This window comes from Canis lupus, chromosome 26 (genome assembly GCF_011100685.1).
Source record: "Canis lupus familiaris isolate Mischka breed German Shepherd chromosome 26, alternate assembly UU_Cfam_GSD_1.0, whole genome shotgun sequence".
NCBI classification, from domain to species: Eukaryota; Metazoa; Chordata; class Mammalia; order Carnivora; family Canidae; genus Canis; species Canis lupus.
The window spans coordinates 17,005,133-17,032,456 of NC_049247.1; the positions used below are offsets into that span (position 1 = coordinate 17,005,133).

The 27,324-nt window shown below is 38.3% G+C and overlaps 1 protein-coding gene across 2 annotated transcripts in view; it reads right to left on the minus strand.

Moving 5' to 3' along the window:
- SPPL3 (signal peptide peptidase like 3) overlaps positions 1-27,324 on the minus strand; it is a 139,987-nt gene that overhangs the window by 40,116 nt on the left and 72,547 nt on the right. For both annotated transcript variants that reach the window (XM_038575335.1, XM_038575337.1), the window contains one exon: positions 2,337-2,414. In XM_038575335.1, the coding sequence (XP_038431263.1) occupies positions 2,337-2,414 (78 nt within the window). The remainder of the gene's footprint in view (positions 1-2,336; positions 2,415-27,324) is intronic.

Below are 27,324 nucleotides of genomic sequence, written 5' to 3' on the forward strand. Positions count from 1 at the left end.
CACTTCCCTTGTTTCACACTTTCTTCTTACTCAACAAGCTATTTCTCATATAGAACTCAGAACAATTTTTCCAAAACACAAACCAGATTATGTCACTTTCTCCTCTCAACCCTCTGTTGAAGACTGATTTTTCTAATTGCACACATGGAACATTCTTCAGGACAGATCATATGCTGGGCCATAAAACAAGTCTCAATAAATCTAAAAGGGCTGAAATCATAAAAACTATGGCTCTAACCACAAAGGAATTGAATTAGGTTTTTAAAATTCCTTTCAACAGGGAAAATTTAAAAATATCACCAAATAGTAGGAAAGTAAGCAACACACTTAAAATGAACCCCTGAGTCAAAGAAAAAAATCACCAGGGAAGTTAGAAAATATCTTAAATTCAATGAAATGAAAATGTAATTTTTGGGATGCAACTGAAGCAATGCTTAGAGAGAAATCTGCAGCTTTAGTTGCCTGTGTTAAAAAAGAAGAAAGGTTTCAAATCAATTAACTCCAGCTTTCACTTTAAGGAACTATGAAAAGAAGCACAAACTAAACCCAAAGTAAGCAAAGGGAAAGGAATAATAAAAATCAGAGTGGAGATCAATGAAAACAGAAAATAGAAAAAATAAAGAAAAATTAATGAAGCCAAAAGTTGTTCTTTGAAAAGATCAACAAAATTAATAAGCCCTTAGCTAGACTGACCAAGGGAAAAATAAGAAGATACAAATGACAATAAAAAATTAAAGAGGGAACACACCACTACCGATCAATAAAAATTAAATGAGTTATACATCGACAATTTGAACAAACTGATGCCAACAAATGAGATCATTTAGAAAAGATGCACAAATCCTAGAAAGACACAAATTATCAAAACTGACTCAAGAAAAAATAGAAAATCCAAGTAGACTTAGAAGAAGAAATAAAATTGGTAATCAAAAATCCTCCCACCTAAGAGAACTGGAAAGATTATACTAACAGACAATATAAGACTTTTATGCCAGAGATTTTTGCTAGAGAGTGACATTTTATCTCAATCTATTAGGAAAAAATAAATATAGTTTTTTTTTTTAAATAAATATTGTAACCAAACAGAAAGTGAAAGACAAACCCACAGACTAAGAGAAACTCTTTGAAAGCATTTATCTGATAAAGGATGTGTACCCATAATATATAAAGAACTCTCAGAACAATAAGAAGGTAATATAATTTTAAAATGAGCAAAAGCTCTGAACAGACATTTCACTAAAGATGACACACATATGGTAAATAAGTACATGAAAAGATGCTGATCAACATCATTAGTCACTAAGGAAATGCAAATCAAAACCACACTGAGATACCACTTCGTATCCACCAAAACAGCAGAATACAGTATCTATAATCAAAAGACAGATAATACCAGAAATTGGAACCCTCATACATTGACAGTAGGAATGTAAAATGAAGCAGCTGCTTTGAAAAACAGTGACGGTTTCTTAAAATGTTAAAGACAGAATTGCCATATGACCAGCAATTTCAGTCCTAGGTATATATCTAAGAGAAATGAAAACTTATGTCTCCACACAAACTTGTACATGAATGTTCACAGCAGCCCAAATGTGGAAACAACCTAAATGTCTATCAATTGATGCACGGATAAACAAGATATTGGACAATAAAAAGGAATGAAATACTGACACACACTACAACATGAATAAACTTTTAAAAAATTATGCAACCACTGAAGTTCCTCTCTTTCAAGTAAGGAGTGAAAAGAAGAAGCCAAGTATCTAGCTTCTGGATTTTCCTTTGTATTCTATTCCTATGGCTACCTTGGTAGGACAGGGATTTCAAGAGGATCTGATCTCGGCATTGCCAAGGTCAGTAGAGAGAATAACTTGGTAAATGATCTTGGGCACAATCCTAGTAATAGTAGGTGAACCATATGAAATCATTTCTGTAAGTCAAAAGAGCAGACCATCAGTAACTGCATATGGCTCAACCTATGTCAATACCTCTGTATTAAGAAAAACATTCTTTGTCCCCTTTGAGACTATAGAATCACTGTCAAGGATTCTCTTCTTGACCTTTTCAATGAGTACACTTAATGTGAGTCATTATTTTCAGAGCCAGAATTAAAGCAATTTAAAATTTTAATCTTTAAACAATTTTTACATGTTTGCACTAAAATGAAGTGTTTTAACAGCAGCCAACCAAAGAATAAATATCAGAATTATCCCACTCTAACTCAATTCTTTTCTTTTTCTAACTCAATTCTTATTAGTCATGTTTCTCTTCACAGAGCAGTAAGTTTTCACACTTTCAGAGCAATTGAAATCCATCCCATATTGAGAGCAACTTACCTGAAACTACCATAGACTATAAGTAGAATGGAAATCAGAAATGTAGACACTTGACTGGAATCCACCAGGGAATATGCCCTAGAGAAATAAGAGGGGGGATAAAGTTAAATCACATAGCACAAGTCCTCCCGGAGTTGACAGTTTGGTGGAGTTCTACCCCACAAAGTTTCATTTAAGTTAAAAAAAAAAAGGGGGGGGGATATAAATTAGCAAAAACAAAACAGCATAATTAAAATGAGATCTGCTAGTTTAATATAAAGAATACATGTGTAGGTTCACAGCCATTATTAGTTAACACTCTCAGGATGTTAAATGATATCAATGCAAAAATCCCACCTCTGTATACCACATATGCTTACAGCATCCACTCCAAATTTAAGTACCACCAAAATATCTACCATCACTGTGCCAAAGACAAAAAGTGTCAGTGATTAAACTGTTACCAGTTTACATTTGAACTGTCAATAATATTTTACTGCTTTTCCTCAGTGATGAGGTGAAGCCTGTGTCTCTCCTGAATTCCATTTCCATTTTTATAATTGCCCACTGGTTCTCTCCATCTGGGTGTCTTACACCTACTTCTTCCAAGACAACAAGGTCCAAAATTAAGGTGTTTTTCCCATCATACTTGAGGGAATGGAATCATGCTTCCCTCAGTTCAAAGCTAAGAATCTGCTGCATCCTTAACACCCCTTCTCTTACTTTACACACATAATGACAAGTCCTGCAACTGCTACATCCCCAAACACCCCACTTCTCTAAATACTACTGGCAATTCTTTAGCTCCCTTTTACAGCTTGACTAACAGAAGTCTGTGTCTAAGTTTGTCTCTAGGAGTTAACGCTTTACACTAATTCTTGTTAGGGATTTTCCTAAAACAAATTCCTCTTTATTTTTTAACAAATATTTAACGATGCCTCTGTGTCAGGCACTCTGCTAGTGACTGGGGATACAATAACAAAGAAGAATGTCTTGGTCCCTCACTGAATGTTCTAAAAGAATAAAAAAATTAAACTCCATTCTTTCTAAAGGAATGAAAACAAAAAGTTAACATAAGTCAGTGAATATAATCATAGAAAATATTATAAAGGGGAGACAGACAGACAAGTAGAGGGTCCTCTGATAATATATAATAGGTGGATCCTATCGAAGATCTGGGCAGAAAGGGTGAGCTTTCCTTTGGGGAACAGATGAACGTGCGAGATACAAGACACAATAATGGACGTGGTGATTGTTTATGGGAGCTAAGAGAGCATTCCCACTTTTCTGGTGAGCAGCTGGTGGATGGCTATACCATTAAGCAAAAAATGCAACATATGGAAGCAGATTCCTTGTATGTTGGGTTTTGGATTGTTAAGGAGACAGGTGGATATGTGGATCTACAGCTCAGAAGCAGCTCTAAGCCAAAGATATATATTGGGAGCTCATCACTTTCAACACGGTAACTGAAACCCTAGGTGTGCGTGAGACTGCCTAGCAGCAGTGAGAAGAGGACCCAGGAGAAAGGCCTGAGAAACTTCTAAAATTTAAAGGTCAGGAAGAAGGAGAAGCTGCAAAAACACATAGACACACACCCCAAAATGAAAGGCAAAGAAAACCCAGGATAGCATGGTAAGTGACCAGAGTGTTTTACAGAGGCAGCAGGATTAGATGGTGCCTGAAATTAAACCCTTGCTCTACCGCTTACCAGAAGTTACTCAACCTCTCTAAGGGCAGCTTCTTCACCTACAAAATGGGAATGACAACACCTACCTTAAATAGCTAATAAAGAATCAAATAAGGTAATTCCTATAATAAGCTGAACATGAGAACTACTGTTAATATTAGGAGGGAGAGGTCACCTGTGCTGAAGGCTACAGAGACAGTAAGATAAAAACTGAAGTGTCCTTTGGATTTCTTTAGTAAGTCACCTGTTACCTTAGCAAGAACACTTAGGCATGGCAGTGATGGGGGTCAGGTTGGAACTGGCTGAGAAGTTAGAATTAGGTGAATGGAAACAGAAATCTTTTTGAAAGGCACAAGGAAGGGAACAGTAGTGGGAGGGAACATAAGGATAAGGGAGGCCTGAAAAAAAATTTTGTTTTAAAGATTTACTTATTTTAGAGAGAGACAGAGCAAGAGCACATGCACGTGCAGGGGGCGGGAGGGATAGAAGAAGGAAGAAAGAGTTTTAAGCAGACTCCACACTAAGTGTGGAGCCCCATGCAGGGCTCAATCCCATGACCCTGAGATCACCACCTGAATCAAAACCTAGAGTAGATGCTCAGCTGACTATGCCACCCAGGCCTGAAATTTTTTTAAGATAGGAAATACTCAACCGTTTGTGTATGCTGACTGGAAATAATCCCAATGAGGAGGGAAAGACTAGTGAATACAGAGAAGTTTCCTTTAATCTTTCTAAAAAATAGGACACACTGTGAAATTTCATAAGATATTGTGATCTGTAGTGTCATTTTTTTGGATCTTTAGTTATTAGAGGCATATACTGAATGAACTCTGGGTAAAATGACAGGATTTAAGGTTTGCTTTAAAACATCCCAGGAAAGGGGATGCCTGGGTGGCTCAGTGGCTGAGTGTCTGTCTTTGGCTCAGGATGTGATCCAGGGGTCCTGGGATCGAATCCTGCATTCAAGCTCCCCATGGGGAGCCTGCTTCTCCCTCTCCCCGTGTCTCTCATGAATGAATAAATAAAATCTTTAAAAAATGTCCCAGGAAGGGGCGCCCAGGTGGCTCAGTCAGTTAAGCATCTTCCTTCTTCTCTGCTGGCTCTCACTCTCGCAAATAAATAAAATCTTTTTTTAAATGTCCCAGAAGAAAAAAAGGTAAGAGGGATAGATTTTTTAAAGGCAAAATTATTTTTAATTATTGAAGCTAGAAGGATAGGTTCATGGGAATTCATTATAAAAGCTTACCCTTCAACAACATAGGGGTCAGGGATGCTAACCCCCTTCACGGTCAAAAATACATGTGCAACTTTTGATTCCCCAGATACTTAACTCTTAATAAACTACTGTTGACCAAAAGCCTCACCAATAACATCAACAGTGGGCTAATATACTTGGTATGTTAAACTACATATTACATTCTTTTAATAAAGCTAGAGAAAAGGAAATGTTAAGAAACCATAAGGAAAATACATTTATAGTCCTGTAATGTATGTACCAAAAAAAAAAAATCTATGTATAAGTGGACCTATTCAGTTCAAACCCATGTTATTCAAGAATCAATTCTTTTCTCTCTACTTTTGTGTATTTTGAAAACTTCCACAATAAAAAGTTAAAAAAAAAAACACCTTTTTTCACAGTAACAGGAAAATTGGTCAGTTAGCAGTGTGAGGGGCAGATGAATACAGGAACATCTGTTCTGGGTCATGAGTTCTGAACTACAGCACCCCACAGTAGGCAACCAACCCTTCACAATGTGGGACCCAGGAAATTTAACAAAAATCCCCTACCCCTGGACAAGCAGAGCAGGACTGATTCCATTTTGTGCTACACCTGCCACCTCCTGTATGACCCCCACATAACCTGCTTATTGCTAAGGCGATGCCCCACCCTAGTCAAGTCGCTGGGCACACCCTAATAGGAAATCGGCTCATAACAATGTAACCTGCTTTTGCGTGCCAATTCTGACCAAAGTAATAGGCCAGCTCAAATGGATACTATAGGGTAAGATGTAATTCAATTGGCCACCTGCGTGTGAACCGACATGACTGTGTAACTTTCTGCATATCCCATTGGCCACTGGCCCCTCCCTATAAAGCTGCTACGCCTCTTAGTCTCCTCTTAGTCTCGGGGTCCAAGTCCCTGCTCCGCTGTGTCGGGTATACTTGGACCCTAGCTCGAGCTTGTAAATAAACCCTCGTGTGTTTGCATCGGCGTCGGCTCCTTGGTGGTTTCTCGGATTTGCAATCTTGGGCACAACAACAAAATTTCAGTCAGCAAAGGGAATGGTAATGCAGGAGACAGGACAACCACCCTAGCCTCTCTGCTAGCCTGTGTTAAGCAATATAGTTATGGTTGGCCAACGTGTTCTCTTTCAGACCGACAACCAGATGACGCAGACAGGGCTTAACTACCACAAGACATTTCATATATTAGGAAAACCAATTCAATCAATTTCTCTTTATTTTAGAATTATGTTTCTTGCTTTGACATTATGTTTTTTGTACATATCTCTTCTTATTATTCTGAAAACACATGACCTCTGTTGAGAAGGTACATTTTCTTAAAATTAAAAAAAAATTTTTTTTGGAAAACCTAATCTATTCATATAGTACAAAAATTAAAACTATGTATATTAAAAGGTACACACCAGAAAGTCTCACTCCCACTTAGTTTTCCCCAGGTCCTCTTTATCGGTTTTTTAAAAATATTTTATTTATTTGAGAGAGATAGCCAACTGAGCAGCCATCCATCCACAGGCACCCCCTGCCTGGTCCTCTTTAGTTAACTATTTTTATTAGTTTCTTATAGGGTCTTCTAGAATATATAACAAATACATATTATTTCTCAACTTTTTTAAAATTTTTATTTATTTTATGATAGTCACAGAGAGAGAGAGAGAGAGAGGCAGAGACACAGGCAGAGGGAGAAGCAGGCTCCATGCACCGGGAGCCCGATGTGGGATTTGATCCCGGGTCTCCAGGATCACGCCCTGGCCCAAAGGCAGGCGCCAAACCGCTGCGCCACCCAGGGATCCCTATTTCTCAACATTTCTTACACAAAAGATGAGACTATGCATTCCTCTCAAGCTCTTTTTACAATATAGCCTAGAGATCTTCCTATATATCAATATGTGCAGATTTTTAAAATTTTCTTTAAGCATCTATACAGTATTCTATTCATCTAATTCTATTACAGATACACTAAAAAGATTTTTTTAAAACAAATCCCCTTTTGATGTGGATATTGTGGTTGTCCCAAAAATTCTGTTACCCATACTTCTGCAATAAAGAGCTGTGTAAATTATACCTGCAATGCACACATGAAATGACCCGTCTGTGTAGAACAAAAGAAAGGTCTTAAAAATGAAACTGCTGGATCCCAGAGGAAATGTACATGTAATTTGATAGATGTTGCCAAACTGCCTTCTAGAGACCTTATATCATTTTGCATTCTCACCAGCAGCAGATTACATAGAGTTCCACTTTCCAAAGCCTTGCCAAAAGTGACTCTTTTAATTTTGGAATTTTTACCAATCTGAAACATGAAAATTGGTATCTTAATATGGCTTTCATTTGCATTAATTTTCTGGTGTAATTAAAATTTAAAATTGATTAAAAGTGAATGTAAGCAGCTTTTCACATGATTAAAGGCTAGCAGGCATTTTTAAAAGAATATCAAATTTTTTCCAGACTTGGAGTCTATAAAAATAAAGGCAGATTTTCTTTTTTCCTTTTTAAAGGAATTTTTCTTTTGTTAGTGTTTTACTTGGATTGGATGGCTTGGCTTTTTTGTACCCTTTGTATTCTGAAGCATATTGTCATTATGTAAAAGGTAGATTAGAGCCTAAACTTCCCAAATCGGTATCTTAAGATTTCATATTATTGTTTATTCCTTTTGCTACATCTCTCAAATCTGTGGAGACTCTCCAGAGACTCATCATTGAAGACTTCTAGACGTCTGAGGTTGAACTGTTAATTAAAACCAGCTCTTGGTCTTCCATGGATCCTCTGGATTGTGCTCTGGTCTCTGTGGCTGACCATCTTGTAGTCACTGATTTTCTTCAGTCTTTTTCAAGGCAAGGATTTGACCATGTGCAAAATACCTTCTAAAGAGGCTGACCAGGGCTACCATCAGCCTAAGCGTGTTACCCACTATAGAACTAAACACATAATTTCAGAAAGTGGTTTCTTCTGGACTGAATAGTTTTATTTTTCTAATTTATACATGAAAATCTGGAGAAAAGCTCACTCTTGATATATCCATGGTATTTTATAACAAAACTTAAAAAACTTATTACATTGCAAACTGTACCAAGTATCACATAATTGGAAATTATAAATTATTTCATGGACATTATTTGAAATGTCATAGATTTTCTTTTTATTGTTATAGATTTTTCAACTCAAACTACTGTCATAGAAATTTTACAAAAAGCTTTTTAACATGAAGGATTTATTATACAGAATACGATTAAAAATAATGTTAGCCAATTTGTATTTTTAAAACAGTATCAATATTCTTTTTAAAAAATTAAAAAATTGGGGCACCTGAGTGGCTCAGTCAATTTAGTGTCCGACTCTTGATTTCAGTGGTCATAATCTCAGTCATGAGCTCAAGCCCCATGTCGGGCTCTGTACTGAGCACAGAGTCGGCTTGTCCCTCTGTACTCTTCCTCCTGTTCACACTCTTGTCTCAAATAAATAAAAATCATTTTAAAAATTACAAAAGTAATCCATGTTCATTGTAAAAACCCAAATAATAGGTAATAAACAAAAGTATAAGTGCCTCTCTCCCCCTTCTCTGCACTCCCATTCCCTAGGAGGAGACATTTGCTTACAATTTGGTGTGTGTACCCTTCCATATAAATGGTGTATGCAAAATGTAAAAATACCATAAAAACGACACATACATATTCTTCTATAACTTACTCTTTCTACATACCAGAAACTATTATTTTCTATCGCCTTACCTTTTGGTATAAAATTAAGACATGGAAAACCTGACAATAGAGAAGGCATTCTTTTTTTTTCTTTTCTTCGAGAGAAATCTTCTAGGTTCAATGGACATAACTTTTAGCATACACACTGTCTAAAATTCTCATTTCAGGGATCCCTGGGTGGCGCAGCGGTTTGGCACCTGCCTTTGGCCCAGGGCGCGATCCTGGAGACCCGGGATCGAGTCCCACATCGGGCTCCCGGTGCATGGAACCTGCTTCTCCCTCTGCCTATGTCTCTGCCTCTCTCTCTCTCTCTCTTTCTCTGTGTGACTATCATAGATAAATAAAAATTAAAAAAAAATAAAATTCTCATTTCAGAGGTATTAACAACAGCAGGATCTCCCAATGCTTCACACTTTTTCTCTTAACTTGACTTTCTAAATTAGGAGAGTAGACTGTTCTTTCTAACCTCAACAGAAACAAATGGACACCTGTGCCTACATTTCTGTTGCACTTTTTTCAAAGGCAAACTATGGAGTCCCACAGGTAAAGATAATGTCCATGTCCTGACACTGAAGAGTCAAATCTTGTGTGAAAAACATGAGGAAGCATTGCATCTTCTGTTCTGGCAGATGTGCTCTAACAACCCCTGTCAGGCCTAGAGCCTATCAAAAACACTGGTATTATACATATTACATTTCAAACATGTACAGAAATCATTTTTGGAAAACATCTGCTTATGAAATGTGAACATGCTAGCACATTTTGTCACTGACACTGAACATGTTAAAACATTCTGATATTCTAAAACAACTTGACTACGAAGTTTTTCTTTTTCCACATTTACCAGAAAACTTTCTGCCTCTTACATTCTCTTAAGTGTAGGGACTTCTTTGCAGAGATGTATTGTTTTATGAATCACTTAAGTTTATTTCATTAGCGGTCACTTGTGCCAAGTTTAAGTAGAAATAGGTAACACTTTACTATTAATACTAAGTCTTTAAAAAGCCCTAAGGACAGAAGACACTTGCTGATGATAAGCCTAGGATGTGGTCGGAAACACAAGTTCTCCCCCTCACACCAGTTGTCTTAGCCAACAGTCTGCTGGGTCATCTTGTATTTTATACAAAAATATAATTACAAAAACAGCAGAAGTAAAGACTGAATGGAACATCAACGTAAATATCAAACTGCACTGTTCAATATAGCAGCCACTAGCCCTAAAATGGCTACTAACTACAATTAAATTTTTAAATTTAATTAAGATTTTGTTTCATTGGTTATACTAGTCAACTTTTAAGTGTCCAATAGCTGGTGGCTACTGTACTAAATGGCCAGATAAAGAACATTTCCATTGAGGCAAAAAACTGTCACATCTGACATTTTACTGAGCGCTTAATTCTCACAGCCATTCTATAAGGTTAGGTCCTACATGTCCACAACCCCTTACCCAAAACAATATCTGTGGAAAGAGGTGTTGCAGAATTCAGAATTTTTTGGATCTTATACGGAAACACCCTCAATGAGGTCTAGTGTAGTACCCTTCAATCAAATATTAATGTTTCTGTAGTGAAACATGGATAACTGCACTAAAGAAGATAAAGATTAGAAACTGCTTCGTATCAACTTAGGTCAGGTTTTGCTTCCAAATGAATTACAGAAAAACTCTGGGTTTTCAGAATTTGGGATTTGGGAATTGTGGGCCTGTGTGATTATCACCATTCCAAGGTGAGGAGTCAGGTGCAGTTCTGAATATAGGCAGCCTTACTCCAGAGTCTCTCAAATTGACTTGACCATCTGATTACAAACTTTAGAGGAGTCAGGAAGCTCTAGTTTCTATCTTTAATTATACTATAACTAGCCGTTTGCTCTTCCCTGGTTAAGCCTTTACATTTTTCTCGTCTCTATAAAATCCTCTTTTTGCCTAGATAAACTTGAAGGTCCAAGTAATTTTTATTTTCAAGATTCTAGGTATTCATTTTGTGTTTCCTCAAAAAAAATTAAGTATTACCTCTTACGTTTGGCTGATCACTGGCATGTTATAGGTATATTAGCACTGTTTCCAGGCACTAAAGACCGGTATTTACTTTTTTAAAATTTGAGGATAGTTGACATACAATGTTACATTAAAAGTTTCAGGTGTATAACATAGTGAGATTCACCAAATATATACACTATGCTAAGTTCAACACAAGCTACCATACAACTGGTACCTACAACTATTATAATATCATTGCTTATATTCCTTATGCTGTGCCTTTAATACCCATGACTTACTAATTCCATAACTGGTTGGTTTAATCAACCCAAAGAAAATTCCTCTTCAGTCACTTTCTAAAAAAACTGGCCAGCCCAGAGTCTAACCTACAGCTCTTTTGTTCCTTTGTCAAACAGACTGATTAATAAAGGGGTTTCCACTGCTGATAATGATGGGGAGAAGAGGGCCTCATCCATACCTCTCTCTTCTTTTTGTCCACAAAAAGTGGTGAAGAAAGATTCATCAGCACTTCAGAAGTACGCAGAGATTCTAGAACGTTACATACAGGAGTTGGGGTCTGGGTTTAGGGGGTACAACCAGAGTAGGGTATGCAAGGAGGGAAAAGGATTCCAAGGAAAAAGGGTAGGTAGTCTGGACAATTCTAGGAAATCAAAGCCCTGCAATCTTATCTATTTCATAGCCTCCACACTTCAGACTCTCCCAAAGCCATCAGCAGAAATGTGGCATCTCTCAAGACCTCCTAGTGAGGTGCTTTTTCCAGAGACTGAATGCACATTAAAGACAGGAACATACTCTACGCTCAAACAAAAGAATTCCTATTGAAATGCAAAAAGAAACGAAATACATGCATTTTAGACATGCCAAAATCAAAAAAAAAAAAAAAAAAAAGACATGCCAAAATCAGGTTAGCCAAATGTATTGCAGACAGACTTGGGAGACTTTGCCAAGTGATGTATTAGTACAGGTTTGCTGTTGAGATATTTTATATGGTCACTATGAAAAGCTCTAGTTCTTTCATTACATTCCCCCCAAGTCATAATAGACAATGACAAAAAGCTACCAGAAAGTTGTCTCATATACAGTAAGATTATATTCTGCACCCTAAGATTTTTAGAGCCACACTAGATTTTATTTAGTAATTGCTCTACAGTCAAATATTTCTAGCTGCTTTACCAGCAAGTGCTTATTATAACACATATCCTGCTAAAAATCATGCCAAACTGAGACACAGAGAGTACTGTCCTATAATGTGTTCTATGTGTCAGCCTTCCAGCTATACAATGAAAGCATTCTTGTTCATCCAACAAACCAAGCAACTAATATTCCAACCTGGCACAGACAGTGCCCTAGACTAGCACTTTGCAAACGTTATCATCTTGAAATTATTTACACACTTGAAATGAAGACCCCTTAACACTTTTGTTCCCGTGGGTAGTAACTATTAGAACTAAATTAAAACAAAAATTAAAAACATTTACTAACTCATTTAAATATAATAAAAATATTGCATACTAGTATAATTTTATTATTATTTATTTGAAAAGGTTTTATTATTTGAGAGAGAGAGAGTCACAGCTAAAGAGCACCAGCAGGAGTTGCAAAGGGAGAAACAGGCTCCCCGCTGAGGAGGGAGCTCCACCTGGGCTCAATCCTAGGAACCAGGGATGATGACCTGAGCCAAAGGCAGACACTTAACGGACTAAGCCACCCAAGTGCCTAGTGAGCATAATTCTTTTTAAGATTTATTTGTTTACTTTAGAGAGAGAAAGAAAGAGCAGAGGGATAGGGGTAGAGAGGGAGAGTGTCTCACGCAAACTCTGTGCTTGGTTGATATTGAGCTCGGAGTCTGATGCAGGGCTTGATCTCAAGAGCCTGAGATCATGACTTCAGCCAAAACCAAGAGGCCAATGCTTAACCAACTGTACCACCCAAGCACCCTAAGCATACATTTTTTATTAAAGGAAAAGAACTGTTCTTCAATACAATTTGGAGAGACAAGGGGCATCCTCTTACATTTCTACACAACTCTTTAAATGTCTGGCTTAAAAGGAAGATATAACCAGATTCTCATACTTGCTTCTGCATTCAGTGGGTTGCCATATGTTACTTTAGTTGAATGCTATGGAGAATGAAATCTGGCCTTAAACAGATGGGCAATTAGAAAAGGAGTACTGTAGTAACATTTTTAGATAACTGAGGATACTCTTCTTTGATAGATACTATACATCAACAAGTGGTAATTTCTTAAAGGTTAGTTTCAATGTGAAATATGATACCATATCAGTGAATTTTGTTATTATTTTAAAATCCAATGGATTATGCTCTACTTTGAATGGATCCTTTACCCACGGATGATTTTGTAACATCACACAATGGCCATCTGGAAAACAAGCATTCATTAAGTTATGTAGCTTTTGGGATGCCTGAATGGCTCAGTGGTTGAGCATCTGCCTCCGACTCAGGAGGGTGTGATCCTGGAGTCCAGAATCAAGTCCCACATCTGGTTCCTTGCAGGAGGCCTGCTTCTCCCTCTGCCTGTGTCTCTGCCTCTCTTTGTGTCTCTCATGAATAAATAAAGTCTTAAAAAAAAAGGTTATGTAGCTTTTCCACACGTCACATTTTATTATACAATATCTGAAAAACCACATTTGTTAATATCATTCCTGAGGCTAATGATAACAGATATAAAATTTCCAAAATTTAAATTCTCACTAAAAAGTCAAATTTTATCACTGGCGAGATTATCTTTTTTTTAAAAAGACTTTTATGCATTTATTTGAGAGAGAAAACAAGAGACAGAGCACAAGTGGAGGAAGAGGGGCTGAGACAGAGGGAGAAGCTGACTAACCAATGAGCAGGGAGCCCAATGCGAGCTTGACTTTAGGACCCTGGGATCATGACCTCTACCAAAGGCAGACACTCAACTGACTGAGCCACCCGGAGGCCCTTGTTTTGTTTTGTTTTTTAAGTGACAGGATCACTTTATTCATTTTGGAGAAACTGTCAAGGTGTAAATAACTCTAGTTGTCCACTAGTCATTCTTTAAGTAAAAATAAATGTTCCAAGAAAAAAGTGGCCAGTTCATCAGCTAGCATCTCACATGACTGTACAAGTGTTTTTTCAAGAAAACCAATGGTACTTTAGTATACAGAAGTGCTTAATCAGAATTTTCCATTTCATTATCTAAAAATGTGTTCTAAAAAAAATTAAAAAATAAAAAAAAAATAAAAATGTGTTCTTGGGCACCTGGGTGGCTCAGTGGTTGAGTGCCTGCCTTTGGCTCAGGTTGTAGTCCTGGAGTCCTGGGATTAAGTCCTGCATCAGGCTCAGCACAAAGAGCCTGCCTCTCCCTCTGCCTATGTCTCTGCCTCTCATGAATAAATAAATAAAATCTTTAAAAAGTGGGAGCCCGGGTGGCTCAGCAGTTCAGCACTGCCTTCAGCCCAGGGCCTGATCCTGGAGACCCGGGATCGAGTCCCACGTCAGGCTCCCTGCATGGAGCCTGCTTCTCCCTCTCCCTGTGTCTTCTACCTCTCTCTCTCTGTGTCTCTCATGAATAAATAAATAATCTTAAAAAAAAAATAAAAGGTGTTCTCAAGGGCTGAGATTCATTAAAAGTAATTTTCACTGCTTCACCCTAAGTGAAACTGGTTTTATTTTTTAACGGTATATGCATGGAGGTGAAGAATATAGTTATTACTAGAATAGTTTGATGCCACTGCCTTGATTCCTGTTACAGCCCAGCAGTGGTTTTACTCATCACCACTTTTCACCATAAGAAAAAAAAGTCAAAACGAAAAAGACAAATAACTTTAATGGCATTATGCAGTTTGACCTCAGAGGCCCCCTGAAAGGGTCTGAGAAGGGATTCAAGGGTCACACTTTGAGAACCACTGCCTTACACATTTGCCCACAAGCCCTGGCTATACAGATTGCTAGCATTTTCTCATATGCAATTCTAAAATCACAAAACACCAAGAAGACTGAACACATTTTTTGCTATGTAAGATTTTTGGCTTTAAATATGATATGCAGAATGACTTATTTACCAGGCCTTAGAAATGCTACAGTCTTTCCCTTTAAGGTAGAGCATATTGAAAGAGGATTTAATTTGTATTTTTTTTACAAATTATTTATATGAGAGAGAGCGCGTGCATGCATGTGCAAGAGTAGGGAGGGGCAGAAGGAGAAGGAATTTGACGCTGACTTTGCATTGAGCATAGATCCAATGCAGGGCTTGGTCTTACAACCGCGAGATCATGACCTGAGCAAAAACCAAGAGTTGGAAGCTTAAATGACTGAGCCACCCAGATGCCCCTGGATTTGTATTTTTATCTGAAATATTTGTCTAACGTTATAATGTCTACAATCCTCTTCCATATTTTTTCACATTTTAAGAAAAGAAAACCAAATAAAGGGGATCCCTGGGTGGCTCAGCGGTTTAGCACCTGCCTTCGGCTTAGGGCGTGACCCTGGAGTCCTGAGATCAAGTCCCACACCGGGCTCCGTGCATGGGGGCCCGCTTCTCCCTCTGCCTGTGTCTCTGTCCCTCTCTCTGTGTGTGTCCCTCATGAATAAATAAATAAAACCTTAAAAAAAAAACCCTCCAAATATGTATCCTAAGCTTCATAATGGAATAGGTAATCTTAGTAAAATTTTAATAAATTAAATCTTTATGTGCAAGATACAAAGTAAGACAGTCAATTAAGAAAAAAGTGTGTAAAAAAGACACAAGGTGACAGAATGTAATGTTTTAATAGAGAAATAAAGTGTTATAGGAGGTGCTATGGGTTGCCACATACCAAGAGTGGACAAACTACGGCCTCCTGTTATTCCAGTAAACAGAGTCAAGCTCATTCATTCAGGTATTGTTTTTTGCTGCTCTAGTACTTCAATGGCAGTTATATAGTTGTAACAATTTCCAAAGGGCTCATAAAGCTCAAAATATTTACTACCTAGGGGATCCCTGGGTGGCTCAGCGGTTTAGCGCCTGCCTTTGGCCCAGGGCGCGGTCCTGCAGACCTGGGATGGAGTCCCGCATTGGGCTCCCGGCGTGCAGCCTGCTTCTCCCTCCTCCTGTGTCTCTGCCTCTCTCTCTCTCTCTCTATCATAAATAAATAAATAAATCTTTAAAAAAAATTTTACTACCTAGTCCCTTGTGGAAAAAGTTTACTCATCCTTGTATACTGCTGTTACTATACAAGGCCAGCAAATGTGAAAATACAACCTACTCCTTTCCTCCTAGAAAATGCAGCTTGACATTGGGAACAAAACTTGATGAGCAAAACCTTGTGTCCTAATGGGTGGAAGCAACCACCTGGTGGGAGGGGCATCTTTTCCTTTCACAAAGGTGATTTATGAGCCTGAGCCCACTGGGGCCAGAGAGGCACTATTTCCTGCTTTGCACAGAGGGGTGTGTGTGTGTGTGTGTGTGTGTGTGTGTGTGTGTAGTCTAGTAAGAGTCACAAACATCTCTGAATCACACCATGAAGATGGGTGGATTTCCAATATCAAAATATTTTTGCATTAAAATGAAGAATTTTTATTCTTTCATATCCCTTCATTATCACCAAATACTTTACAAAAAGAACATATATGAGAGGTACCATATGTTAATATTTTACATTTTAGCAGCCAGTACAGTGAAAAATTATTTTCATTAGAGATGCAAAATCTGCAGACTGAGCAAATTCCTATGATAGAAAGGTACTAGTCTCCAAGGCATCAAAGATAATCGGTAGTCATTTTTATTTCAGATGGATTTTATTGTATAGGACAGATAAAGGGTTTACTGGGCTCCAGTGAAATAGAAAGAAGACCCCACACTGAAGGATTCCATGGCAATATGTTTCCATTCTTTCCTATGAGTTACTCTTTTAGACAGGTCCTCATATCACAATTTCAAAAGCATGTGCATTCTTTGGTGATTTGAGCATACACTCAACAACATAATTGTGACCTCTGTGTTAAAACATCAACAGCCAGAAATAGCCCTGTATTAGCTGTAACATATATTTTTAAGGCAAGGGGAAAATCTAGGCAGTTGGTTTTATTCCAGGTACAAGCTGGAATAGAATGGTTTATGTATTTTCTTTTGACCAAGGAACTCATTTTTAGAAAAGAAATTATAATGCAGCTTTCAAAGACATTTTTGTATCACTTATCCAAGACTGCTCTAGAACTTGAACTAAATAAAGTTTCTTACAAATTTACAAAACTTTGTGTTAACATACTGGCCAAGATTAATATTTCATAAAGGAACTATTCCTGCATGTCTGAGTACTCTCTCATGATATGTGCCCATAAAAATTAGTAAGGCCTATGTATATACCCAAAACACCTGAAAGCAAGGACTCAGATACTTGTATGCATGTTCACAGCAACATAATTCACAACAGCCTAACATGGAAGCAACCAAAGTGTCCATCAATGAAAGAATGGACAAAGCAAATGTGGTGTATACACACAACTGAATATTATGCAGCCTTGAAAAGGAAAGCAATTTCAAAACATGCTACCACATAGATGATCTCTGAAAACATGGCAAGTGAAATAAGCCAGACACAAAAGGACAAATAGTGTTTAATTTCACTTATGTGAGGGACCTAGACCAGGTAAATTCATAGAGAGAGAAAGTAGAAGTTGCCAGGACTGAGAGTCATTGTTTAATGGGTACAGAATTGTTTGGGATGATGAAAAAGCTCCAGAAATGGAGAGTGACGGTGGCTGCACAAAAGTGAATGGACTTAATGCCAATGATCTGTATACTCACAAATGGTTAAACTGGCAACTTTTATATTTATTTTACTACAATAAAATTTTCCAAAAAACAAGAGGGGATTTTTTTTAACATTGCTCTTTTTTTAAGATTTTATTTATTTATTCATGACAGACACACACACACACACACACACAAAGGCAGAGACACAGGCAGAGGGAGAAGTAGGCTCCACGCAGGGAGCCCGATGTGGGACTCGATCCCGGGTCCCCAGGATCACACCCAGGCTGAAGGCAGCGCTAAACCACTGGGCCACCGGGGCTGCCCTAACACTGCTCTTAAAATCATGCAGCAAACTGATTTTTACTTCATGAGTCTCATTACAAGATTATTCTCTGCCATTTATCATGCTGATAATAGATACACATATAATTCTGTAAACAAAGTCTCGAAAGCATGCACACAATTCCAAACTCTGGACTTTAAGATGATTATTTTGCAAGACTTATAAAAGTCAGTGCTACAGGGGCATCTGGGTAGCTCAGTCAGTTAAGCATCTGACTCTTGATTTTGGCTCACATCATGATCTAAGGGTCTTGAGACGGAGCCCTGCTTTGGGCTCTGCACTCATCAGGGGAGTCTACTTGTGATTCTTTCCCTTTCCGCCCTCATGTGTGCACACTCTCTCCGAAATAAATCTTAAAAAAAAAAAAAAAAAAAAGGTGAATGCTACAGGTTGACATTTAGTCCTTTCTTGGCAGCTAATCTCTCCTAGTGATAAACCTATTTCTGTAAAGAAGCAAAAAGTCTCACAATTTAAGTCACAGTGCTTCCATTACTTCTGTGAAGAACCAGATTTAAAAGGGAATGTCCCAGAACAAGAGGAATTTCTAAGACAGTCTGAATTTTGGTAAGAAATCGCCAATTCCTATGAAGGTATTTCCCACCTGTATATACTATAGTCACCTCAAATTCAACACATCTAAAACCCAAGAAATCTCCATCATCATCATCTTGCAAAATCTAACATCTGTTATACACTCCAACAGTAATAACTGCTTTTGTCACTGTCCTATCCTATCTAATGCATCACTCCATGTATGACTATTGAAATTAGTACTCTAATAAGTGCTGGCACTCCAAGATAAAGACCCAGCTCCCTATCACCCACCAAGTATTGTCTGATGAGGAAAGACAGAAGTAATCTGACAGAAGCTATCAAATTACGTGGAGAGGTGTAGAAGCTCAGCTTGGAGGCCGCTGTGAGAGTCTGGTATATTAGGAGGTTACCAACAGTCCAGTAGTTTAGCTGGGCTAGAGAAAAATGAGCAAGAGAAGCAACAGATGTGAGGGAGTAAGCATGGGTGGGAAAGACGGAGCAAGAGAATGAGCAAGAGCTAGAACGTACTCCCACAAGAGTATCTGTTGGGGGGATCCCTGGGTGGCGCAGCGGTTTGGCGCCTGCCTTTGGCCCAGGGCACGATCCTGGAGACCCGGGATCAAGTCCCGCATCGGGCTCCCGGTGCATGGAGCCTGCTTCTCCCTCTGCCTGTGTCTCTGCCTCTCTCTCTCTCTGTGACTATCATAAATCAATAAAAATTAAAAAAATAAATAAATAAAAAGAAAAAAACCACTCATTTAAAAAAAAAAAAAAGAGTATCTGTTGGGGGTTGCACCACTGTGTGGATGGGTGAAGTAGTGGGAGGGGGGAGGCCAGTAAGGTTAAACAGGCCAGGTTCAACCTTCTAGAGATTCAAGCTGGGTTGCCATCTCTGCCAGTATCTTCTTGACACACTCTAGCTCTTGCCCTCAGTACTCCATGGAATAAACTCTCCCTCTCCCCTAGATCAGCAACAATCTTGTTTCATCTAATAAACTTCAGTCAGTATCTTGACATGCTGCTCCCTCTGGCCCCTTGCTGATCTGACAATAATGACCGCCTCCTTTTTCTGAAACCATTTTGTCCCAGCTTCCACAATTTTCTTCTGGATTTGTTCCTATCCCTCTGGCTCCTAAACTTCTTAGTCTCCTTTTCTTCTGCCCATCAGAGTTCTGTCATTAGTTCCCTTCACTCCTTACTCCACACACTGTCTTTGAGTGACACTGTCCACTGTCACGTGTTCAGTTACCATGTCTATAAGCTGATGACTCCAAGTAACAATCTTCTATTGAGTACTGTGTCAAGCAGTGTATTAAATACTTTTGCAGATGAAGTAACTGAAACATAGTGAGGTTAATCAACCTTTTTCTTTTTACTATAGTCATTGTGTTTTGTATAATTCAATCTATGAAAAAATTTTAAAAGGATAGCATGGAAAACTATTACAGGAAGAAGCAGGCTAAAGCCAATATATCACATAATCCCACTTTTATTAAAAATGGGACTATTTCACATTTTTGTATTATGGGAGTTTTTAAAACAACATGAACATTTTTAAAAATTGTGTTTAGGATCTTAGAGGGCACATTAAGAAAAAGAAGTGCTTGTGATTTCTGATTTGGCTATATTTTTCATTTATTTTTAACCAAATGCTAAAAGCTTATGTTCTACAGTTAAATGTAACATCCCATCTATAGGAGAATTTATTTTTAAAAAGCCAAATTTAAAGATAAAGGTTTCCTTAAACTTTAAAAGCCCTGTTACAATTACCTGTATATTTTAAGATTTATTTATTTGGTCATATAATCACATCAATTGAGGTCTTGATTCAGCACTAAATGCTACTTGCAGGTAAATGTTATTTTTCTGGTTACTCACCCCTTTATTCACTCAGGAAATGGCAACAAACTCTTATACTCTAATGCATTTGAAAAGGCAGTTTAAAACATTTTAAGCAGGGACACGTGGGTGGCTCAGCAGTTGAGCATCTGCCTTTGGCTCAAGGCATGATCCTGGGTCCCAGGATCGAGTCCCATATAGGGCTCCCTGCATGGAGCCTGCTTCTCCCTCTGCCTATGTCTCTGCCTCTCTCTCTGTCTCTGTCTCTCATAAATAAACAAAATCAAATAAAAAATTATTTTAAAAAATTAAGCAGCTACAATTGCAGATTTTTAAAAAGATTTATTCACTTGAGAGAGAGAGAGAGAGACAACAAGTTGGGGGAGAGGGAGAGGAAGTAGGAGAAGCAGATTCCCCACTGAGCAGGAAGCCCAACACGAGGCTCAATCCCAGTTTAACAGATTTTTAAAAGATTTTATTTATTTATTCATTCATTCATTCATTCATTCATTCATTCATTAACAAGTACGAGAGCACAAGGGGGGGGAAGAGGCAGAAGGAGAGAGAATCTTAAGCAGACTCCCCACTGAATGAGGAGCCCACCTGGGGCTCAATCCCATAACCCTAAAACCACAACCTGAGCCAAAACCAAGATTCAGACACTCAACCAACTGAGCCATCCAGGCAACAGGATGCCCCTTTAACAGATTTTTAAAAACATTTTTGGACGTGTGCTTGGGTGGTTCAGTTGTATAAGCATCTGCCTTTGGCTCAGGTCATGATCTCAGAGTTCTGGGATCGAGACCCACACTGAGGGATCCCCGGGTGGCGCAGCGGTTTGGCGCCTGCCTTTGGCCCAGGGCGCGATCCTGGAGACCTGGGATCGAATCCCACGTCGGGCTCCCGGTGCATGGAGCCTGCTTCTCCCTCTGCCTGTGTCTCTGCGCCTCTCTCTCTCTCTCTCTGTGACTATCATAAATAAATAAAAATTAAAAAAAAAAAAAAAAAAGAGACCCACACTGGGCTCTCTGCTCAGTAAGGACCCTTATTCTCCCTCTCCTCCTGCCTGCTCCTCCTGCTTGTGCTCTCTAGTAAATAAATCTTTTTTTTTTTTTTAAAGATTTTATTTATTTATTCATGATAGTCACAGAGAGAGAGAGAGAGAGGCAGAGACACAGGCAGAGGGAGAAGCAGGCTCCATGCAGGGAGCCCGACGTGGGATTCGATCCCGAGTCTCCAGGATCGCGCCCTGGGCCAAAGGCAGGCGCCAAACCACTGCGCCACCCAGGGATCCCTCTCTAGTAAATAAATCTTAAAAAAATATATATTTAGGAAGTTTATTTGCAGATGGGACTAAACAAACATTAAAGAGTAAACAGACCCTTTAGTCCTTTTCTCATAGTATGTTCTCCCCTATAGGACACTACCTTAAATCTACTGGGCAGTCATTATATTTAGTAACAAATGGAACATCTTTATTACTAAATTCTTAAAACTCTGGGAAGAGGACATAGGTACATGAGAAGAATAGTATCAATAGGACCAAGTCTCTCTTGTCTCACAAAAGAGTAGAATTCCAGAGAAACTAACTGAAAGATTAGCTTCTATTTAAGTAAGCAGGTTAAAATATGGTGTACTAGGATTCTGGGTTTGTCAGTAGGATTTTATCTGCTGGAGTTTTTGAGCTCACCTAGATATACTACTTTTGTCAATGGAATAAAACCATAAAAATAATACAATAATATTTTGGAAAAATCAATCAGGTAGAAATATCCAGTGTAGAAGGAAGAGGCAGAAGAGACGAGACTGGAATGAAGAAGACTAAATAAAGCTCTTACAGAATCCAGACCTTAAGTGAGAAAGCCCAGATAAGTAAGTAGAAACAGAAGGGGTAATACAATTACCAACTATATTTTGAAAGAAATACCAACACGACCTGGTGACAACACGGCAAAGGGAATGACAGAGAGACAAGAGTGAAAATTTCTACAGTATGACAGTGCCCTGACCACTTAGCCTGACAGTGGGGACACCTGACTAAGGACCAATAATTTTGTTATATAATCCTCAATACCACCACAGGAAATAACTTTTATTATCCCTAATTTACGTATAAGGAAACTAAGGAATATGGAGGAACTATGGAATATCTTGCTTAGGTTACAAAGCATTAAGTGATAGAGTCCAGATTCAAATCCAGACAGCTTGGGTCCAGAAGTGCTAAAGTACCCTGTTTACTCTGAATAGCTGCCATTTTGGATTTCCCAAGTAAATGCTTCCCTCTATTCATGAAAATAATCAAGAACTGACTGCAAACAAAACAAAACAAAACAAAACAAAACTGCAGATAAAATTGTCATTTTCCAGCAGACAAATCAAGATCAGCCCCAGAGCCTGATTTTTTCCAGAGATGCCCAAGCTATGCAGAGGGACTCTATAGTGACTTAGGGCTGCTTGCAGTAAGGATGTGGGGGAAGAAATGTTAAATGTTAAGAAATAATAAATGTTCAGGTTAGACTCTTTTCTATCTCCTACTAGGATATGTGATTCCATTTGGCTATGTAGTCCCTCCATTCTTTTTCACGTCTAGCTGTACCTACCACATTTTCAAGTGCTACTGTTCTATTTCATCTTTAACTCACCCAATTTATTCAACTGGATTTTACCTCAATTAGATATTACTACAGAGTATGAAGAAAAGGCATATCTACCCTTAACATACCAGATGACAGAACTGGCCATGGATGAAGGAAAACATCAGTAATTTATGTGACAACTAAATTGGAGGTAATTCATTAATTTGCCTCCAAATCAGTAATAACATATAAGATTTCCAAATAATACATTTAGAAGTAAAAGCTTATAAGATTCTGAAAGTTTTAACACTACCTTTTATTCTATTTCCAGTATTTTATAAGTAATCTAAGACCAGAGGTGCTGAAACTGACTTCAGAATCTGAATGCTCTTGGGACGCCTGGGTGGCTCAGCAGTTGAACATTTGCCTTTGGCTCAGGGCGTAATTCCAAGGTCCCAAGATTGAGTCCCACATCGGACTTCCTGCATGAAGCCTGCTTCTCCCTCTGCCTGTGTCTCTTCACCCTGCCCCCTCTCTGTCTCTCATGAATAAAATCTTAAAAAAAAAAAAAAAAAGAATCTGAATGTTCTAGTTACAGCATGTTCAAAATGGCCAACATTCATCAACTCAATGTAAAAGGCAATTCACTGTGCAACATTCATGTAGGACACAAGTCTTCCAACTCTAATAAAAAAAAAGTTTTGTTGCTGTTTTTCCAACATTATAAACACGTTTTACTCTAAGGTCATACTTAAATTCCCCATTCCACCCTTACTTGGACAGAAGCCCAACTTCCACTCCTGAGTTTGTAGAGCATAGGCCCTTGCAGAAAGAGAAATACAGTTGTCTGCTTCACCATATCTTGATTATATCGAGGATTTAGTGAGTCAGAAGAAACAGGAATGGTAAGCATAAGCTTAATAAAATTGGTCACAGGTGAGCTAATGTCTTATGACAAATAAGGGTGATAATAGGAAAACATCTGGCAAACTTCAGTATCACTACACAACAACAAATCTATAATGTTTCCCAGATTTTATGGGACAAAAGTTTCTTAGGCAATTTAACTGATTTGATGACTAACAGCAGTAATTGACAAGTAGGTTTGTTAAATGATGAGCTATATAAACCCTACTACTGTGTTTTTTTTTTTTTTTAAGTAGAGAACTTCTTGAAGTTCATTATAATTTTCCAAAATGTACACTTCTTCTCCCCCTTTTTTCCTTTATTAAAGCAGCTTTTATATTCCATAGCACACTTTTGGGAGAAGCTCTGCTCTAAAAGAAATCTTTTTGCCAACACAAAACCAGGTAAAAACTTGATCTCTAACCCTTCGTTCAAAAACTGAACACAGGGATACCTGGGTGGCTCAGTAGTTAAGCATCTGCCTTAGACTCAGGGCATGGTCCTGGAGTTCAGGATCCAGTTCCAAACTGGGTTCCCTGAGGGGAGCCTGCTTCTCCTTCTGCCTAGGTCTCTGCCCCTCTGTGTCTCTAGTGAATAAATAAAATCTTAAAAAAAAAAAAAAAAACTAAACACAAATAATAACCACAATAATAATAGCAAATAATATTTAAGCATTTATAGTGTGTCAAATATCATCCTTCAGTACTTCAATTTCATTATTTAACTCTCATTACCACCCTATGAAACACGTAACTTTCATTATCCCTAATTTAAGATGAGGAAACTGCTAACCAGAAAGGTATTCAAGAATTTGTTTGGGGCTCCTGGGTGGCTCAGTTGGTTAAGCATCCAACTCTTGGTTTCGGCTCACGTCACGATCCCAGGGTCCTGGGATTGTGTCCTGCATCAGGCTTCCTGCTCAGTGGGGAGTCTGCTTCTCCCTCTCCCTCCGTCCCTGCTCTCTTGCTCTCTCCTGTGTGTGTGCTCTCTCAAATAAATAAAAATCTTTTAAAAATAAAAATAAAAGTCACACTAAGAAAAGACTATTTTTAATTGGTAGTTATAATGGATATAGAGCCCTATTCTATGATTGGAGACTTCTGCCACTTCTGAAGATATTTTCAGAGGAAACATAAGAGTCACATTCTTTTTTTTTTAATATTTATTTATTATTCATGATAGACAGAGAGAGAGAGAGAGGCAGAGACACAGGAGGAGGGAGAAGCAGGCTCCATGCCAGGATCCCGACGTGGGACTTGATCCTGGGACTCCAGGATCGCGCCCTGGGCCAAAGGCAGGCGCTAAACCACTGAGCCACCCAGGGATCCCAAGGGTCACATTCTTGTTCAGAGTTTAAATTACAGTGTTTGTTTGTTTGTTTATTTATTTATTTATTTATTTATTTATTTATTTATTTTATTTTATTTAATTTTATAATCTGAATTTTATTTTATTTTTTAAATTTTTTATGATAGTCACACACAGAGAGAGAGAGAGAGAGAGGCAGAGACATAGGCAGAGGGAGAAGCAGGCTCCATGCACCGGGAGCCCGACGTGAGATTTGATCCCGGGTCTCCAGGATCGCGCCCTGGGCCAAAGGCAGGCGCCAAACCGCTGCGCCACCCAGGGATCCCAAATTACAGTGTTTTAAGACTGGGTTATATAGATTTTCCAAACTTCCCGTTTTCCTCTACATACACATGACACAAACCCTCAAACAACTGTTATCTGGCTTCCCATAAATAATAAACATGAGAAAAACCTTTACAAAGGGAGTAATTCTCTAAAAAGTATCCAAGCAACCAAACAAGGCCCTATCTGAAATTCCTGTGAAACCAAGAAATTACCCCCCCTGTCATGTAATAACAGCTAACAATTATAAGAGCTAACATTTTGGGGGTTTTACTATGTGTTAGACATTGTACAAGCTGTTAACATCCAACTCATTTTACCTTCACAACATCCCTTTGAGGAAGGCACTATTATTATCAGCTCTAGAGATGAAGGGATTGAAGCACAGAGAGATGAACTACTTTGTCCAAGGAGACAGCAGAGCTACCAGTCTGGCTTCAGATGCAGAGGCTGTGCTCTAAACCACTTGCACAATCTTCCTCAGTTTCTCTTGTTCCCCAACCTCAGCCCCATATCATGAAGTTGTATGATGGATCAAAATGCACCTACTAAGTGCTAACAGTAAACAAAGCACACATGGACCATTTTCTAGGATAGGCTACATTCTAGGCCATAAACACAATTCAAAAGAACTGAAATCATACAAGGTATATTCTCTAATATTCACTACAATGGGACTAAATGAGAAATCACCCACAGGAAATCTGTGAAATCTCTAAATATCTGGAAATTAAACAATACACTTCTAAATAATCCACAGGTCAAAATAAGAGATCACATGGAATATTAGAAAATAGTTTGAACTAAACGAAGATGAAAACAAAATACACTAAACTATGTGAAATGCAGCTAAAGCAGCCTGTAGAGGGAAATCTACAGAATTAAATTATTATATAGGAAAAGAAAAAAGGTTTAAAGATCAATGACTTAAGCGTCTACCTCAGGAAACTAGAAAAAAACAGAGCAAATTAAAGCAAGTAAACGGGAGGAAATAGTACAGAGCATAAATCAATGAAACTGAAAACTAGAAAATTTCTATAGATATCAATAAACTAATCCCAAATGTTTATGGAGGCAAAGGAACCAGAATAGCCAAAACAATTTTGGGGGAAATGTCGGAAGATTAAGAGAACTAACTTCAAGATTTACTATAACACTATGGTATTCATTCCCAGTGTGAGAATGATGAAGAACATGCATACTGTTCTATAGAAAGAACAGAGAGACTCCAGAAATCCAAAAAGTCACAATCAACTGCTTATTTTTCCCATTTCTTCAAGCAGCCAGTTCCTCTGAAGTTCTATAGCTCCTGATCCTTTTAGCAGATGCTCCCTATTTTCTCCTTTACGCTATCATTTTATATTTTTTAAGATTTATTTATTTGGTGTGGGGGGGGCAAAGGGAGAGGGAGGAGAAAAGAGAATCTCAAACAGACTCCCCACTGAGTGTGGAGCCCTATATGGGGCTCAATCAACGTCATGACACTGAGACCATGACCTGAGCAAAATCAAGAGTTGGATGCTTAACCCGACTAAGCCACGGAGGTACCCTTCGTTGACTATCATTTTAATCTCAGAGTTGGGAAGAAAGAATCTGATAACAAAACAAAAAAGCCACTATGGATTCCCACTGAAAGCTTTTTTCTCTGAAGGGAGAGCCAGTTCTGTTTCCTAATGCAATACTGTCACCTAGAAACCAAAATTCTCAGCTGACATAACATTTCAGGGCTAATGTAATTCCTAGGAAACTACTCTGTGCATTTCAAAACATAAAAACCAGCAGCAGCACTTGCCTTTACACTACCACCAATTTAAAATCTCAAATTGTAAAATTCC